Source organism: Littorina saxatilis, linkage group LG12, assembly GCF_037325665.1.
Source record: "Littorina saxatilis isolate snail1 linkage group LG12, US_GU_Lsax_2.0, whole genome shotgun sequence".
NCBI lineage: Eukaryota > Metazoa > Mollusca > Gastropoda > Littorinimorpha > Littorinidae > Littorina > Littorina saxatilis.
The window spans coordinates 2,756,586-2,773,443 of NC_090256.1; the positions used below are offsets into that span (position 1 = coordinate 2,756,586).

Genomic DNA, 16,858 nt, shown 5'->3' on the forward strand with positions numbered 1-16,858 from the left:
GTAATGGTGATTGATTATTGATTTTACTTGTCCCTTTGCCCCGAGCAATAACCAAGTTCACTGGGGGCACGCAGAAGATGATCTCAACAACATTCTTATTCTCTAAATGTTCAACCACCACAGACAATTCCTAATTCTGTGCAGAAAGTCACACACTACATTTAGCAAAAATAACCATTGTTGTTTGTTTGTTTGTTTTTGCTGTTGTTCCAGTTGTTGTTTTGGGGAAGGAATTGCTTAGGTAATTATCTCTGTAAGGCATACACATTGTTTACCAACTCAAAACTACAACAAATTTCAATGGTCACTGATTTCTGTTCCTTGAATGATGCAAGCCATGCACTGGGGGGAACAAAACGCAACAGTAAAATTACACTGAGCTGAATCTGTTCATACAGAAATAATACAAGGCAGTTCATGATCGTTCAAAAACTAGCACTCACACAAGAGTTTTGACGGCACCGTCATAGAAGCGCACTCGTTGAACGATCCTGGGGCGGTCCACGTTGGTGAAATCCACAAAGAACACCTGTCCTCCAACACTGCCCACCACAGCAAAGTGAGCCAGGGGACTGCACGCCAAACAACTTGCCTGCAACAGGACAGCACTCAGTGTCATTTTTGTAATGTTACTGTACCGGTTTGATGTGATGTGATGTGATGTGATCTGATGTGAGCTGGCCTCTGCCATGACGATCATTATAATGAAAGCATGCATCATGCGACTCACACCGCACAGACTTATTCTGTGAGTTGCACGATACAAGATTTAATTATTATCATCACAAGGAGGGAGTCTTAAAATGGGGGTAAACTTAGATGTCACGAACACAAAATCTGAGAAAACAGGGTCTTAATAGAGAGGGAGTCTTAAATCAGGGGACTTAACTCAGGGGACTTGACTCAGGGGACTTAACTCAGGGGACTTAACTCAGGGGACTTAAAACAGGAGTTCCGCTGTACCAGTTCATCATCAAATGAAATCAATGAGTTCTGAGTTATAAGACGATGTAGTGGCAATTGTGCAGAAAGCATGCAACTAGAAGTAGGAGGTAAATAAGAACAGATTAAAAGCTCAAACACATGGAGAAAAGACTTTAGGAACCAAATGAAGGAAGAACAACTTCTATAAAACATTACCCACCGGTTCTCCCAAAGCCAGCGATGAGAGCAGAAGTCCTTTGTCTATGGACCAGGCCTGCATCATGCCATCGGACCGGGCACTCTGAAAAACATATCACAAACACAAAACATAAACCTTTTTCATGTCTACCTTCATAAAATAGCAATTAAAATACATTGTGGGGCTTTTAATCAGTAACATGCATCCGTAACAATGATGTGCTTGGCAAATACAAACAAAACAAAAAAAAACAAAAAACAAAAAAAAACCAATTAAAATACATGCTCTCAATATAACAGCAAAACTGCAGGCAATCTTCCGCCGATTTTTCTAAATTTATCTCATAATGCTAACATCACAGTATACTTACCACGCACACATTGGCACTGGCGGCAAGAACACCTATCCCAATGTACTCTCCAAAGTGAACGTCAGCCAGAACTTGAAGACTTCGGACGTCGTTCATTGCCATCGTCATGATAGAGCCCTGAAAGCAATGAGTGGTCAAGAACAAGGTTATTTTCATTCCAACTGATTCGTTTAATGTTGTCCACAATCTATAGAAACCGAACAAGACTTGTCAAAGTAGGACCTTTATGGCAGTGGAACAACACACTTTTTGTTAGTCTCTGTCCTAACAATGTTCGCTTTTTTCTTCAACATCTTCCTGAATGACATGCGTTTTGCAATCCCCGTACTGCTTCACCTGCACACTCGCTCACTGATCAAATATAATTACTCACTCTGTCCCTCCGTTATTTGCTTGCTAACGCGCTTGCTTGCTTTCTCACTCCCTCACTCAATAACACATTCACTCACTACTTACTCACTCAATAACTCAATCACTCGTGCGCTCACGCATGCATTCACTCATGCACTCCCTCACTAACAGTTACTCACTCACTCGCTACTCTCAATCACTGAGTAATGCCATCACTCTAACTCACACAATCACTGACTCATTCATTCCCTCACTACTCTCAATCACTCAGTAATGCGATCACTCTAACTCACACAATCACTGACTCATTCATTCCCTCACTACTCTCAATCACTCAGTAATGCGATCACTCTAACTCACACAATCACTGACTCATTCATTCCCTCACTACTCTCAATCACTCAGTAATGCGATCACTCTAACTCACACAATCACTGACTCATTCATTCCCTCACTACTCTCAATCACTCAGTAATGCGATGACTCTAACTCACACAATCACTGACTCATTCATTCCCTCACTACTCTCAATCACTCAGTAATGCGATCACTCTAACTCACACAATCACTGACTCATTCATTCCCTCACTACTCTCAATCACTCAGTAATGCGATCACTCTAACTCACACAATCACTGACTCATTCATTCCCTCACTACTCTCAATCACTCAGTAATGCGATGACTCTAACTCACACAATCACTGACTCATTCATTCCCTCACTACTCTCAATCACTCAGTAATGCGATCACTCTAACTCACACAATCACTGACTCATTCATTCCCTCACTACTCTCAATCACTCAGTAATGCGATCACTCTAACTCACACAATCACTGACTCATTCATTCCCTCACTACTCTCAATCACTCAGTAATGCGATCACTCTAACTCACACAATCACTGACTCATTCATTCCCTCACTACTCTCAATCACTCAGTAATGCGATCACTCTAACTCACACAATCACTGACTCATTCATTCCCTCACTACGTACTCTCAATCACTCAGTAATGCGATCACTCTAACTCACACAATCACTGACTCATTCATTCCCTCACTACTCTCAATCACTCAGTAATGCGATGACTCTAACTCACACAATCACTGACTCATTCATTCCCTCACTACTCTCAATCACTCAGTAATGCGATCACTCTAACTCACACAATCACTGACTCATTCATTCCCTCACTACTCTCAATCACTCAGTAATGCGATCACTCTAACTCACACAATCACTGACTCATTCATTCCCTCACTACTCTCAATCACTCAGTAATACGATGACTCCAACTCACACAATCACTGACTCATTCCCTCACTACTCTCAATCACTCAGTAATACGATGACTCTAACTCACACAATCACTGACTCATTCCGTCACTACTCTCAATCACTCAGTAATGCGATGACTCTAACTCACACAATCACTGACTCATTCATTCCCTCACTACTCACTCACCTGGGGAGAGCCGAGAGCAAGGGAGGAGTAGTCGTAGGAGAAGGTGATGGAGGTGACGGGGGTGTCCAGGTTGTGGCTGCTAATAATCCGCAGCTCCTCCCCCCGGATGTCAAACAGACGCAGGATGCCGTCCTGTCAACAACGGCAGACATTACTGTAGGCATCAAAAATACAAGATGAACAATTGCAAGTCGCTGTCCTGTCAATAATGGCAGACATTACCTAATGCATCACACATATACAGTGAACAATTGCAAGAAGCTCTTCTGTGGAAAAGCCACAGACAATGGTGTGTATGCTAGCCATGTTAAATCTTGCTTAGACACATACATTCAAACACTCTTTTTTTCTCTCAATTCCCCTGCTTCTCCTTCTGCGCCATTAATATAACTTATTGTTAATTTTTAAAAAGAAAGGACAGATTTTTGCTGCCAAATCTCGCTTGGCGCAGAGTACATGTACGCACCAGATAAAACACAAACTCTTTCAACTCATTTCAAACTTCAGAAACAACCATAGAAACGAAATTCTGTTGAATGGCAGTTGAACATTTATCTTACCTTGCCGGCAGCAAACAGGCCCAGGCGGTGCAGACCAAGGCAATCCAATGAGCCTCTGCCCGGCACAGCTTCATCATCTTCTTCTGAAAATGAAGATAATGAACGTTTTTTTCAGTCTTTAATCACAGAAAGAGGACATTGTCTTGTGAATTTATGTGTGTGTGTTTGTTTTTCTTTCATACCTTTAATTGATTTTATTTATCATTACCATCCCACAAACGCTATACTGTAATCAACTTGAGAAATGTCCATGCCGATAATACATGATAAAGAAGGAATCTTTGTGCCCTAACTCAGGCCACAGTTGGGGGTGGAAGTTCACGAACAATTGGGAACATATTAACTAAAATACGGTGGGTGCCGACCAATTCTTCGATTTTTGATCCAACGCCACCCGGGGCCGCTTTGTTGGGGTTCCGAGACTGCAGGAATCATGCTCACGCAGGTAGACGATGTCACGATGTTTTTATGTCAATGCATCGTCAGGCATGAAAACTGAAAAAAAAAAAAATACTGAAAAAAAAATTCGAAGGCGCGTAGTGCCAAGTTTTGCAGGCGCGTAGCGCCAAGTTTCGCAGGCGCGAAGCGCCAAGACTTCTAGGGGGGTCCGGGGGCATGCTCCCCCGGAATTTTTTTTTTTCAAGGGTGCAATTTGGTGCAATCTGGGGCTATCTGAGCCTTAAAATTGGATTCAAACATGGCCCCAAAACTATTTTACTATAACTGTGACTAGGAAGAAAAAAAAAAAAAAAAAAAAAAAAAAAAAATTTAAAAAAAAAAAAAAAAAAAGGAAAAATACGGAAATTAAAAAAAAATACGGTTTATTTTTTTCAAAAATACGGAAAATACGGAAAATACGGAGAATTTTCATGCCTGATCGTGATGGCAACCCCTCTCTCGGGCCTTTTTCTCGTGCGCGTGGCGCGTGTGTGTGCATGTTTAAGTGCACAAGTGTGTGTGTTAGTGTGTGTGTGTATGCGTGTGCGTGCGTGCGTGCGCACGCGAGTATGTGTGCATGTGTGTAAGAGAGAGAAAGAGAGAGTGAGAAAAAAAGAGAGTGTAACCTATCTGAGTGTGTGTGTGTATTAGGGAGAGAGGCAAACAGAGAGAGCGCCTGTGTGTGTGTAAGGGTGTGTAAAGGTGTGTGGGTGTCTCTCTGACTATGTGCGTGTGATTTGTGTGCATGAAAAATGAGTGTGTGTGTGTACGTGTTTTTGCGCGCGCGCACGTGTGTATGTGAGTGTGTGTGTGTGCGAAGTTGTGTGGATGTTTGTGTGTGCATGTGTGTGTTAGTATGTGTATTTGAGTGTGTGAGAGAGAGAGAGAGAGAGAGAGAGAGAGAGAGAGAGAGAGAGAGAGAGAAGAGAGAGAGAGCGAGAGAGAGAGAGAGAGAGAGAGAGAGAGAGAGGGGTGATTTGTCCTTCGCGGGGGGGGGGGGGGGGGGGGGGGAGGGGGGGGGGGGGGGGGGGGGGGTATGCAGTGCCTTGGCAATGCACTTCTACTTAATTTGTATTTTTTTTCTTTTCTCTTTTTTTTTTTAAAGAAAGCACCGTGATACCTGTAATGAAAGAACACCCTTGGGACCAGCCAAAGGGACAGTGTGGTTCAGTCATGGAAGGGGCCTCAAATGCCAGGGACAGTGTGGTTCAGTCATAGAGGGGCCTCAATGCCAGGGACAGTGTGGTTCAGTCATGGAAGGGGCCTCAATGCCAGGGACAGTGTGGTTCAGTCATGGAAGGGGCCTCAAATGCCAGGGACAGTGTGGTTCAGTCATGGAAGGGGCCTCAATGCCAGGGACAGTGTCGTTCAGTCATGGAAGGGGCCTCAAATGCCAGGGACAGTGTGGTTCAGTCATGGAAGGGGCCTCAAATGCCAGGGACAGTGTCGTTCAGTCATGGAAGGGGCCTCAATGCCAGGGACAGTGTGGTTCAGTCATGGAAGGGGCCTCAATGCCAGGGACAGTGTGGTTCAGTCATGGAAGGGGCCTCAATGCCAGGGACAGTGTGGTTCAGTCATGGAAGGGGCCTCAATGCCAGGGACAGTGTGGTTCAGTCATGGAAGGGGCCTCAATGCCAGGGACAGTGTGGTTCAGTCATGGAAGGGGCCTCAATGCTAGGGACAGTGTGGTTCAGTCATGGAAGGGGCCTCAATGCCAGGGACAGTGTGGTTCAGTCACGGAAGGAGCCTCAATGCCAGGGACAGTGTGGTTCAGTCATGGAAGGGGCCTCAATGCCAGGGACAGTGTGGTTCAGTCATGGAAGGGGCCTCAATGCCAGGGACAGTGTGGTTCAGTCATGGAAGGGGCCTCAATGCCAGGGACAGTGTGGTTCAGTCATGGAAGGGACCTCAATGCCAGGGACAGTGTGGTTCAGTCATGGAAGGGGCCTCAATGCCAGGGACAGTGTGGTTCAGTCATGGAAGGGGCCTCAATGCCAGGGACAGTGTGGTTCAGTCATGGAAGCGGCCTTAATGCCAGGGACAGTGTGGTTCAGTCATGGAAGGGGCCTCAATGCCAGGGACAGTGTGGTTCAGTCACGGAAGGGGCCTCAATGCCACGGACAGTGTGGTTCAGTCATGGAAGGGGCCTCAATGCCAGGGACAGTGTGGTTCAGTCATGGAAGGGGCCTCAATGCCAGGGACAGTGTGGTTCAGTCATGGAAGGGACCTCAATGCCAGGGACAGTGTGGTTCAGTCATGGAAGGGACCTCAATGCCAGGGACAGTGTGGTTCAGTCATGGAAGGGGCCTCAATGCCAGGGACAGTGTGGTTCAGTCATGGAAGGGACCTCAATGCCAGGGACAGTGTGGTTCAGTCATGGAAGGGGCCTCAATGCCAGGGACAGTGTGGTTCAGTCATGGAAGGGGCCTCAATGCCAGGGACAGTGTGGTTCAGTCACGGAAGGGGCCTCAATGCCAGGGACAGTGTGGTTCAGTCATGGAAGGGGCCTCAATGCCAGGGACAGTGTGGTTCAGTCATGGAAGGGACCTCAATGCCAGGGACAGTGTGGTTCAGTCATGGAAGGGGCCTCAATGCCAGGGACAGTGTGGTTCAGTCATGGAAGGGGCCTCAATGCCAGGGACAGTGGACTCCTCATTTAAGACCCCCCAATTTAAGACTTCCTCCCGTTTAAGGCCCTGATTTCTCAGACTTTCTGGTCAAAACTTGTGTACATTTATCCCCATATAATATATATATAATATAAAGACTCCCTCCCTTTTAAGACCTGATCTTTGCAGACTTTGTTTGAGGTCTTAAAGGGAGTTCCACTGTACTACCGTACAGCAAAAAGTCAGACAAAAGGAGGAGAGCTCAAGTCACCTCTGGCAGGTATGTCAGTGTCACGGCGGGACATGCCGCTGAAGGGCCGGAAGAGGGAGGGATCTTCGATTGATGGGTAGTACAGCGGCTGAGCCTTGTAGCTCTCTCCGTCCACCTGTTCAAAACAAAACCAGACTGCGGCTGAGGAAAATATCTCTGAAAACTCGATCATCAGACTCCAGGGTTAATTCTCCGACAAGAAACAAATTCTAGCAATTTGATGGGCAATTTTTCATCTTAAACACAGACAGAATGTTATTAGAGCACACATGCATGCATGCACGCACGCACACACACACACACAGATACACGCACATATACACACACATAAAAGATTGCTCCTAAACATGCTCTTCAAGTAATATATGTTTATCTTGGGTCCAATATTTGAATTTCTTTAACATAGGAAAGTTTGTCAAACAAAATTGCACCAGCTACAGTCATGCAGTTTTGATTAGAGAACTTTGTTGAAGATCCGACTGTCTTTTTACCTGAGGCCAAAAAAAAAAAAAAGGTCTGTTTACCGTAACCCGACCGACCCTAGTTTTTTCGCGCGACCCTAGACTTTTTTTTTTTGGCATTTGGGAAAAAAAAAAAAAAAAAAATCTTGTTTTTTTGGCAAAATAACGTAAATATATGGTTTTTTGGAAAAAAAATAAAATAAAATAAAATCCCGACCTACCGACCCTATTTTTTTGGCCTATGTTACCGTAAACACACCTTTTTTTTTTTGGCCTGATCAAATATAGTGAACAGGAATGATATCAGGATGATTTAAACCTACATGCCGACAGAGACACGTGGACACAACTCTATAGCTAATTAAAAAACCTTTACCATCTGCACAACAGCAACAAAAACAACAACTGCATGCTCACCTTCAGCAGATGACCTTTATCACCACTGACAAAGATGTCACCAGTGGGCGTCCATGCATGAGCGACTGGTGAGACTCGCACCGTCTCATCCTGTATCTCATTGAGACGGTCAGCCATGTCACCGATAAGCCCTGCTATGGCCGTGCGAGGCACTTTGATGGTGTAGCGAGACATGCGAGTGGAACAACGTGTGCTGACACCTTGATCCTTCTCATCTTCTTCGTACATAATCTTATCCTCCGGTGGGAGTTTTACCTCCCTGCAACATATGTTGTCTCAAGTCAGGTGACATAAACAGACCTATACAATATGTGCAGCCAGAAAGACACAATAACAAAAAAATGCTACCCAATGACAAGCCCTGCGACGCAGTATTCTAAATAAGTTGCACTTTCTAAGAAAAGTACAAATGAGCTACTGAACAAACAAATTCATATTCTTAGTGCAGGGAACTCCATTCTTCCATCTTTTTGAAATAATTTGAAGTCATTTTCATTGCGGATGGCAGATAAAGTCACCAAAATATTCATTCAAGACTGATACTTATCATCGATACAAGTCTCAATGCTGTTCACTACAACTTTTCAGCATCAAAACAGTGGATTGAATTTGATAACATGAAAGTAATTATGAGTTTATTCCTTTTCATATATATATTCATGCCCACTGGTTTACATACATGTGCAGTGGCCCCTCTGGCAAAAGAACTGACCTTTCTATAAATGACACTTTATGTTGTCCGTCCCTTGACTAAAATATATACATGCCATGAGAGGACATCTGTAATGAAGGGACACTCGTGGTCCACATGGTGTCCTTTAATCGCAGGCACCACCTAATTAACATACTTAATTCACATTCTGACTTGTCCTATCCCTAAAACCAAACGATGCAAAACTACTTAAGAAACCACAAAGCACTTTATACACATGCAATTACTACAGTACAGTGGTAGGGGGGAAAAAAGTCACATTTTGTAAGCCCATACTCACTGAGGCAGCAGAATGTATTTTGTGTTGCTCTGCTCGATATTCCAGACAGTAAGAGAGGTCTGGGTGGTCACACATATCTGCCGCCAATTGGCTGGGTTGAAAGAGATGCTGGTGGGTGCTTCAGGGGAGATGGTAACTGACGTCATCTTGTGTCCCTTTTCATAGTCCCTGCAAATGAATCAGTTTGATAATGAAGACTGTATAGTGTTTAAACTCTTTCTTGAAAGATAAACCTATTCAGTCTGTAGCCTATATCACCTCGCGCCCCCTAATTGGCGTAGAGGCGCGTCCCCCGGGTGGTGGATGGGGGAGCCTTCTCTACTAACTTCTGAGAGAAGGTCGCATCACTCTCGATGCCGTGAACCTAATTAGGATCTTTTTCTTGTTTCTTTATTTCCGCCTCCCCAAAGTCCTTTTACTTTCCTTTTCTCACCCATAAAATTCTTCACTTATTACCCTTGTTAAGTGGTTCTTGTATAGAATATAGTCAATGTTTGTAAAGATTTTAGTCAAGCAGTATGTAAGAAATGTTTAGTCCTTTGTACTGGAAACTTGCATTCTCCCAGTAAGGTCATATATTGTACTACGTTGCAAGCCCCTGGAGCAATTTTTTGATTAGTGCTTTTGTGAACAAGAAACACTTAACAAGTGGCTCTATCCCATCTCCCCCCTTTCCCCTATCCCATCTCCCCCCTTTCCCTCGTCGTGATATAACCTTCGTGGTTGAAAACGACGTTAAACACCAAATAAAGAAAGAAAGCCTATATCACAGTGCATGCAATCAGAGGTGATTGATTACACTTGTACAATTGACATCACTGAAATCCCATGTACTGCAGATGACACTTTGCTGAGAAAAAGAGAGGCATAGTACTAAGTGTTCCATGGAAACACACGCCACTCACTGTAAATACTTGAATCCTCAGCAGGCCTGAAAGAGGCAAGTATTTTACTCGCCATGGCGAATGGAAACATGCAACTGACGAGTAAAAACATTCATCTACTCGCCAAGTGCGAGTAAAGTGCTGAAACAAATTGTTGGTTTTGCTAGGAAAATTTGCTCTCTAGCTAGTAAATTTTCAGAATCACTAGCCAAAGGCGAGTACACCATTTGTTGGACTTTCAGGGCTGCTCAGCTATGACGAAAAGCTAAGAAATCCAAGCCCTCATGAGACCTTGCTTTATCAGAGTTTCTGTTCATAGTCTCTTTAAATGTACCCCCCTTTTATTAGAATCCCACATTTTCAAGATCTCATTTTCTCAGAGGTCTTACAAAGAGAGTTCCACTGCATAAAGTCTCAAACTCCTTTTTTGTCTCCAGATTGTTGTGCAACTTACCACAAGACCATTTCAAATTCTGGCAGCGCAGACAGGCTCAACAGATAGTCACTGGCTGAAAACACCAGTTGCTGGAACTCTATCTTTGCACCACCTGAAAGCAAAAGAGAGGAATAAATCTGCCGTGTAAAGCAGTAAGAAATTATGAATAAACCTGCTGTTTAAAGCAGTACAAAATAAATAAACTTGCTGTCTAAAAATAAGGTTGAATCATCTACACACCAAACTATCAATGAAAAATGAAAAAGTTTTATGAAACTGATGCTTCTTTATTCATTATAAGATGTTTGTTGGCTTGTTGACAGACCAGCTTTTTTGTTGGTCCAAGGGGACCATATCGTCTTTTGTTTCATCTTTATTGACCAAGGCCGAAGGCCGCGGTTGATAAATATGAGACAAAAGGCGATACGCTCCCCGAGGACCAACAACAAAATGCTGGTCTGACGACAAGCTACCAAACATCGTTTTTGTCATCATTTTGGTTGTGCAACAAAATGCACAATAACCCACAGGGAGACGAATTTTTAGAATCCAACTCCGGGCCACAAAGCATCGTCACAGTTGCTCGAGATAACACGTCAACCTTGTATGTGACGTCAAACGTAGCTCGTTGACGCTTTTCTTCCAGTCTGAAAATGTACAGAGCTGCGATCATACGTGTGAGTTCACTAAGTCTTGAGCATATTTCTTTTCTTTTTAAGTGTTTATGACTTTTTGTTGTGGATTTTGCGATTACAGAGATAAGTTGCAAATTGACCATGAGTCGCCGCGGTAATTATCAACATTGATTGGGTCTTTGAGAGTGAATGCTTACAATCGTTGTCCTCGGAAACAGAAACCCAAAGCCGCGATGGTTCCACACATCAAACAATCAGCCTGATTGGCTTTTACTTTGACAATCCACGTTTCACCTGAAAGCTCAAACCCATTCACCACCTTGAGTTATTGCATGGGGAACATGAGATTTATTTCCCAGGTGTTTGTGAATGAAAACTCGTGAAAATGATGACAAAAGTGTTTGTCGACCAGTGGAAAAAAAGTTGCGCATCTAACCTAAGTTTAGCCACAAGATGGTGTCCATATATAGTTCTTTCCGTAACCTCTTAAAATGAAAACGCTGAACCTAAGGAATTCCTGCAAGTCCTTTGTGTTGCGCAGTGAAAGTCACTAACAGAAGCCACTACCAGAAGAGGTAGGCTTCACCGGAAAAGTTCCGTCTGAGAGGTTACGGACAGTGACTCAGTGACCCTAAAGACTTCTGAGTCAGAAAGTGACCAGCAAGTATGGACATATTCTGGCGAGCTGTCGGCAAACCAAAGCTTATGAGAAAGCGAGCGATTCCGTAAACCGTAAAAGCTGAGTATGCCTTAATAGCTTGACTTGTTTCCACTGCTAAGGCAAAAAAATAGTGGCCTTAGCAGCTTCATCCGAGAAGGCGGAAAAGAAGAGGCATGCAGCTTCACCGTAGATGGGCGTACATACCGCAGAGTCTTTCTAAGCCAGAGGGACTGACCCTATGTGTGCTTGCTTAGCTTCCATAGCCTGCCTAAAGTGAGGTAGCATGTGGCAAGCTGAAGCAGTTCCCGGAATCTTGCCAGAATATGGGGAGTAACACAACGTAGCGTAGACGTGCGAACACTCCCCTGGCGAAAAACAAAAAGTAAAAAGTGCCGGAGTAAATCCGGTATTTCGTTGGCCTTCATATTTCCTACTTGTAAAATGATCCTCAAAGCTAACAAAGACTAGTTGAGGCTGTATCAATGCGCCTCGCCAGCAGGTTGTTAATGGAATTTTTAGCAAGTGGTTATTGACAATTAATGACCGGTAATTTTTAATGAGTTGGGGCATTCTGACCAATCACAGGATCTGTTTCATTAAAACGCAAACTTGATTGAATTACGATTGTCGATAACCACTCGCTAAAAAATCCATTAACAACCTGCTGGCGAGGCGCATTGATACAGCCTCAACTAGTCTCGGTTAGCTTTGAGGGTCATTTCACAAGTAGGAAATATGAAGGCCAACGAAATACCGAGACCATAAGGTATGCGAAGTGATGACGTCGAATACGTGACGTAAGTTGATGCATGAATTCTTCCTGACTACGTCACTCAATTCCAAAGATCGCTTTTGTGATGAAAAGAATTTGTTTTTGAGTTTGCTGTCCAGAAACCCATCAAAAAGGAAGGGAAAATGTGTGTGAAAGAAAACGAAACAGGAGCAGAGTGATACGATAGGAATACAGAGACATATTTCTTGGGACTTGACCCTTGCAGGTAGGTGGACTGAAAGTAGTGTGTGAACAGAACAGAACCAATTCTGTCTGTTTACAACCGCATGAAAGCAGGAAAGAGATCGTCGTCAGATTGAATTACAATAACATTAACATGCTTCCATTTGAAACTTCTCGGTCTTAATCGTGGATTGACGCCCTCCCAAAGTCTAATTGAAGCCCTCTGTCGCTTCGCTCCGTCGGGCTTCAATTAGCTTTTGTCGGGCGTCAATCCCCAATGAAGACCTCGAAGTTTTAAATGGAAGCATGTTAATGTGTAAATATCATCCTTTTAAAAAGACTGTTTCTTCTGATTAAAGACTATTTCGATCAAACACAAAAATAAATAAATTACCTTCAAGAACAACATGCTCTGCCATAAATGGGTAGCGGTAGATGAAGATCTTGGGTTTGATGCAACGCTCCGCAATGGCAAACTTTTTGTTGATCTTGTGTGCAGCGAATGGCCCCACTCCATTGCCACGGAAAGCAAAAACAGTCTGCTGGCCATTATCATGCAAGATTTTCACGTTCCTTCCGCACTGGTAGCATACAACGTCGTTGTCGATGTAAAACAGCTCCTGGCCATCGTAACCCTGTGTCCACCTGTTTCAAAATAAACAGACTACAAATATAACAAGAATTACAAATATAACAAGACTATTTCAATTTTCAGCCAGTCAATCAAATGCTGTATGCATGCGAGTGGGCATCAGGTGTTCAGAAATGTCCGATACTATGACATTCAAGATCATCAAAGACATGGTCAAGAAAACTCACTATAGTATCAGTGTATCACTGATTGAACTTTTGAAGCACATGATTATTAACATAACTTAACAATAAAATTAGGCATGCTGTGATATGTCACAGGCTCACACTGGCAACCAAAATTACAGACTCACACTGGCAGGCCAAATGTGAGTATAGTTTACCGTTTAACCTGTAAAACTCAAACTTAAAGCTGATCTCTGAAATATTGGACTCACGACCCAATATAATGTTTTATTGCGTTTTTACGGGTCACATGACGAAACTGTAACTAACCATTGGTCAAACATGCACCCTATATCAATTGATATATCGCAGGAAGTCGTCATAGCCAAGTGATATCTCGCAGGAAGTGACTAATCCCTTATGGGCGCCATCTTTAGAAGGTCACTTCAAAAATAGTGGAGCGAGATATTTCCCATAAACATTCTTTGATGAAGAATGCAGTACACAACAAGCGAAAAGGCAAATGGTCAAAAAAGATAAAAGCATGCCCAATCTTTTGTACGCAGTCATGTGTCCCAGAAATTGGATCTGAAGTCTTACCGACGGGGGTTGCATTGAATGGCAATTTAGCAGAAAAACAACAAGAGACACAAGCAGCAGACACTTGTGAGAACTGGATAACTTTGACTACAATTTGAAAGAGATTTCAACCCCTAGCGAGATAGAACAGGCATGGGAATTGAATAATGTAAAAAAGGCGGAAAATTTATAACTGAAGACGCGAAGCGTCAAGTCGACGGCGCGAAGCGCTTAGCCTTACTAGGGGGGTCCGGGGGCATGCACCCCCGGAAAAAAAATTTCTCCAAAGAACCCAGATGGTGCAATCTGGTGTCATCTGAGCTCCAAGTTTGCCATTAAATTCTGTTTTTAGAATCAGAGTTTTTAGTACAAAAATGTACCAATTTTTGCTTTTTTGAAGAAAAAAATTATATACATGTATTACATGGTTTAAATTTGTAAAAAAAATTGATCTGTTGAGACAAACAGGAAAATGTAACTTGTAACACAATCTGTGCAATCTGGTTTACTTTCAAACATAAAAGTTCAATAACTGAGGCGGGCGGTAGCAGTGCGTGAACAAAGTACGGAAAGTTTTCGCGGGATTTTGCGCAAAGGCCAAAGTAACCGGTGCTTTTTTTGTGTGCCTCCCCCCCTTTATTTTTTCGGCGGACACTTTTGCATTTTCGGCGGAACAAAAAAAAAATTCGGCGGAAATCCGCCGTTCGGCGGACAATTCCCATGCCTGATAGAAGCAAAGGTGTCTGCAGGCACAATGGTTTACACAGCACCAGCCCTGAGATTAAAACGTAACTGACCTGACGACTCGATAAAGAAAACAGAGGGAATGAAAGGGAGAGAGACTGGAAGAGGTCACATTCACTGTGCATAATTCCTACCTGGATCATTGCGACTCACGCATTGTTACATAATCGCAAGTCTTTCAGCACGGACAGTTCTGTGAAAGTAAAAGACAATTCTCTGAAATTCTGATCATTTCAATGTCCATCGTTCAGTGAAAACGACCATCCGAGTTGTCGAGAAGAAGTTCAGAAACACGTCACATTCCAAATCAAAAGACGACATTCTATTCTCTTACGTCACTATTCTTGGTTTACGGTACCATTCGGCGGCTATGCTACGAGTATCATCAGTATGCCATAGTCTGGGTTGGCCGAGACCTTGTCCTTGAGGTGATCCCAAAGAAGACTCCTCAGCAGCTACCGGCGGGAGGTTTACGGAAGAGCCTGTCTTGTTTATTTTGAAAAAGGATGCATGAAACTGTCCAAAACAAAACGCAATAAATTCGTTATCGTTAGATGTGGCTGTGATATCCACATTTATCAGTCACAATGTCTCAAAAGGCGAAAACATATCAGATCTCAGCTTACGCCTCGATCTGATATGATTCCTCCTTTCTCGACATTGTGACTGATAAATGTGGATATCACAGCCACATCTGACGATAACTACTAATAATGTACTGATTCTTTCATTAATTCTTCAGCACGTCCTCTCCTGACATGAGATAACCCTGGGGGATAACATTAACGCAGCAGTTGTTACATGTAGCGCTTTTTTGGGCTTCATTTATGCAACAAAATAAATTTAAGATGGTTATTCGCAAAAAGAAAGTAAATTTTTCGCCAGACCAAATACACAGAACTATCATATGCACAACGAAAGCGCTCCCTGGCAGTGGCACAAAACACGTCAACGGTACCATTAAAACTGGCAAGCTTTGAAAAATTACAACTTCAAAGATCTTACGCAAGGTCGAGGCTTCCAAACTGATCCATTGTTAGCTCGTCAACCCTCGACGAAGGCTGCAATGACTATCTAATTTGTTGTTTTCCTCACTCAGATTACTGAAATCAACGCCATTATTGTCTGGGTTGTTGCTAAGGTTTAAAATCTCGCTAAACACGATAATCGGCGAGATTGATGAACATTAAGGGCAAGGTCAAAGCTATCAATAGTCCGGAAGTGTCTAATGCTTGTTAAAGTCACTTTAAGCAGTTGTAAGGGACAATCGGAACAAGCTATTAAAACCAAATTTATAATTTGTGCAGTTTTTTCTGCTTGAACCACACAGAAATCGATGAAGCACAACCGGAAGTCGTTGTCAAGGTCGTTGGAACATGTGTGTGACCAAAGAGTGACGGAGAAGAGTCGATGAGGGGTCAACCGACTTTGCATGACGAGATGTTGTTGCTGGTGTAATTGTTGTCCTATATTCAAGAAATCATGGCAAGTGAGGGAGTGTGTTCGGCGCTTCGGCTCGCATGGACTCGGTATTTGATCTACACACACAGATTCTCCTCCCAGAACACCCCTGTAGTGGCTCGAAAGAGGTTTGCCAGTCTCGCCTTTGGAGCCTCTGGAACTCAGAAAGCGAAACAACTCGCAGAAAACCTCAGTAACAAAGTTCAGGAAGCATGTTCCTTGTTCACTAGCCGATGTAACGTCATTGCGGGACAGCGTGTCTGGCGAGCTTTTCAAATTGCTGCATGGTACCAACAACTTTATGGCGAAAAACTCCTGTTACAGACACTTCGTGCCAACTTGTTACGTCATTGCAAGAACAGAAACTTGTACATGTTGTTATCGGCCGCTGGCATCTTTCAGTGGGAGCGTGATGGTGTTGCAGATAAAGAACTACAAAGGTAACGTGACACTGACAGTTCTGGACAACTGATTGTTAATGTTAGACTGCCATATTTTTGTGGTTGTGGCTACATCCACGGGTCCGTGCCTCGAGTCTCCATGCTATATCCACGGCACTGGCTCGGAACCACTCGGAATCGTTCGGATTCACTCGGTAGTTTAGTCGTAGCCTCGCCATAGCTGGCACAGTTGGTGCCATATTGTTGAGATGGAAGCGGAGGAAGAAACGATTAGTCAATTTAGTGTC

General features: G+C 43.4%; 2 protein-coding genes across 3 annotated transcripts in view; one reads left to right on the forward strand and one right to left on the reverse strand.

The window, feature by feature from the left end:
* LOC138981051 (cilia- and flagella-associated protein 43-like) overlaps positions 1 to 15,844 on the reverse strand; it is a 70,407-nt gene extending 54,563 nt beyond the window's left edge. For both annotated transcript variants that reach the window (XM_070353854.1, XM_070353853.1), the window contains exons 1-11: positions 15,715 to 15,844; positions 13,025 to 13,275; positions 10,398 to 10,491; positions 9,060 to 9,227; positions 8,068 to 8,326; positions 7,190 to 7,304; positions 3,872 to 3,954; positions 3,312 to 3,443; positions 1,494 to 1,610; positions 1,145 to 1,225; positions 444 to 592 (exon numbers count right to left, since the gene is read on the reverse strand). In XM_070353854.1, the coding sequence (XP_070209955.1) occupies positions 444 to 592; positions 1,145 to 1,225; positions 1,494 to 1,610; positions 3,312 to 3,443; positions 3,872 to 3,954; positions 7,190 to 7,304; positions 8,068 to 8,326; positions 9,060 to 9,227; positions 10,398 to 10,491; positions 13,025 to 13,275; positions 15,715 to 15,743 (1,478 nt within the window). In that variant the 5' untranslated portion in view covers positions 15,744 to 15,844. The remainder of the gene's footprint in view (positions 1 to 443; positions 593 to 1,144; positions 1,226 to 1,493; positions 1,611 to 3,311; positions 3,444 to 3,871; positions 3,955 to 7,189; positions 7,305 to 8,067; positions 8,327 to 9,059; positions 9,228 to 10,397; positions 10,492 to 13,024; positions 13,276 to 15,714) is intronic.
* Positions 15,845 to 15,932: 88 nt separating this feature from the next.
* Positions 15,933 to 16,858, forward strand: part of LOC138981056 (stAR-related lipid transfer protein 7, mitochondrial-like) — a 28,256-nt gene continuing 27,330 nt past the window's right edge. The window contains exon 1 of the mRNA XM_070353858.1: positions 15,933 to 16,610. Coding sequence (XP_070209959.1) covers positions 16,192 to 16,610 — 419 coding nt within the window. The 5' untranslated portion in view covers positions 15,933 to 16,191. The remainder of the gene's footprint in view (positions 16,611 to 16,858) is intronic.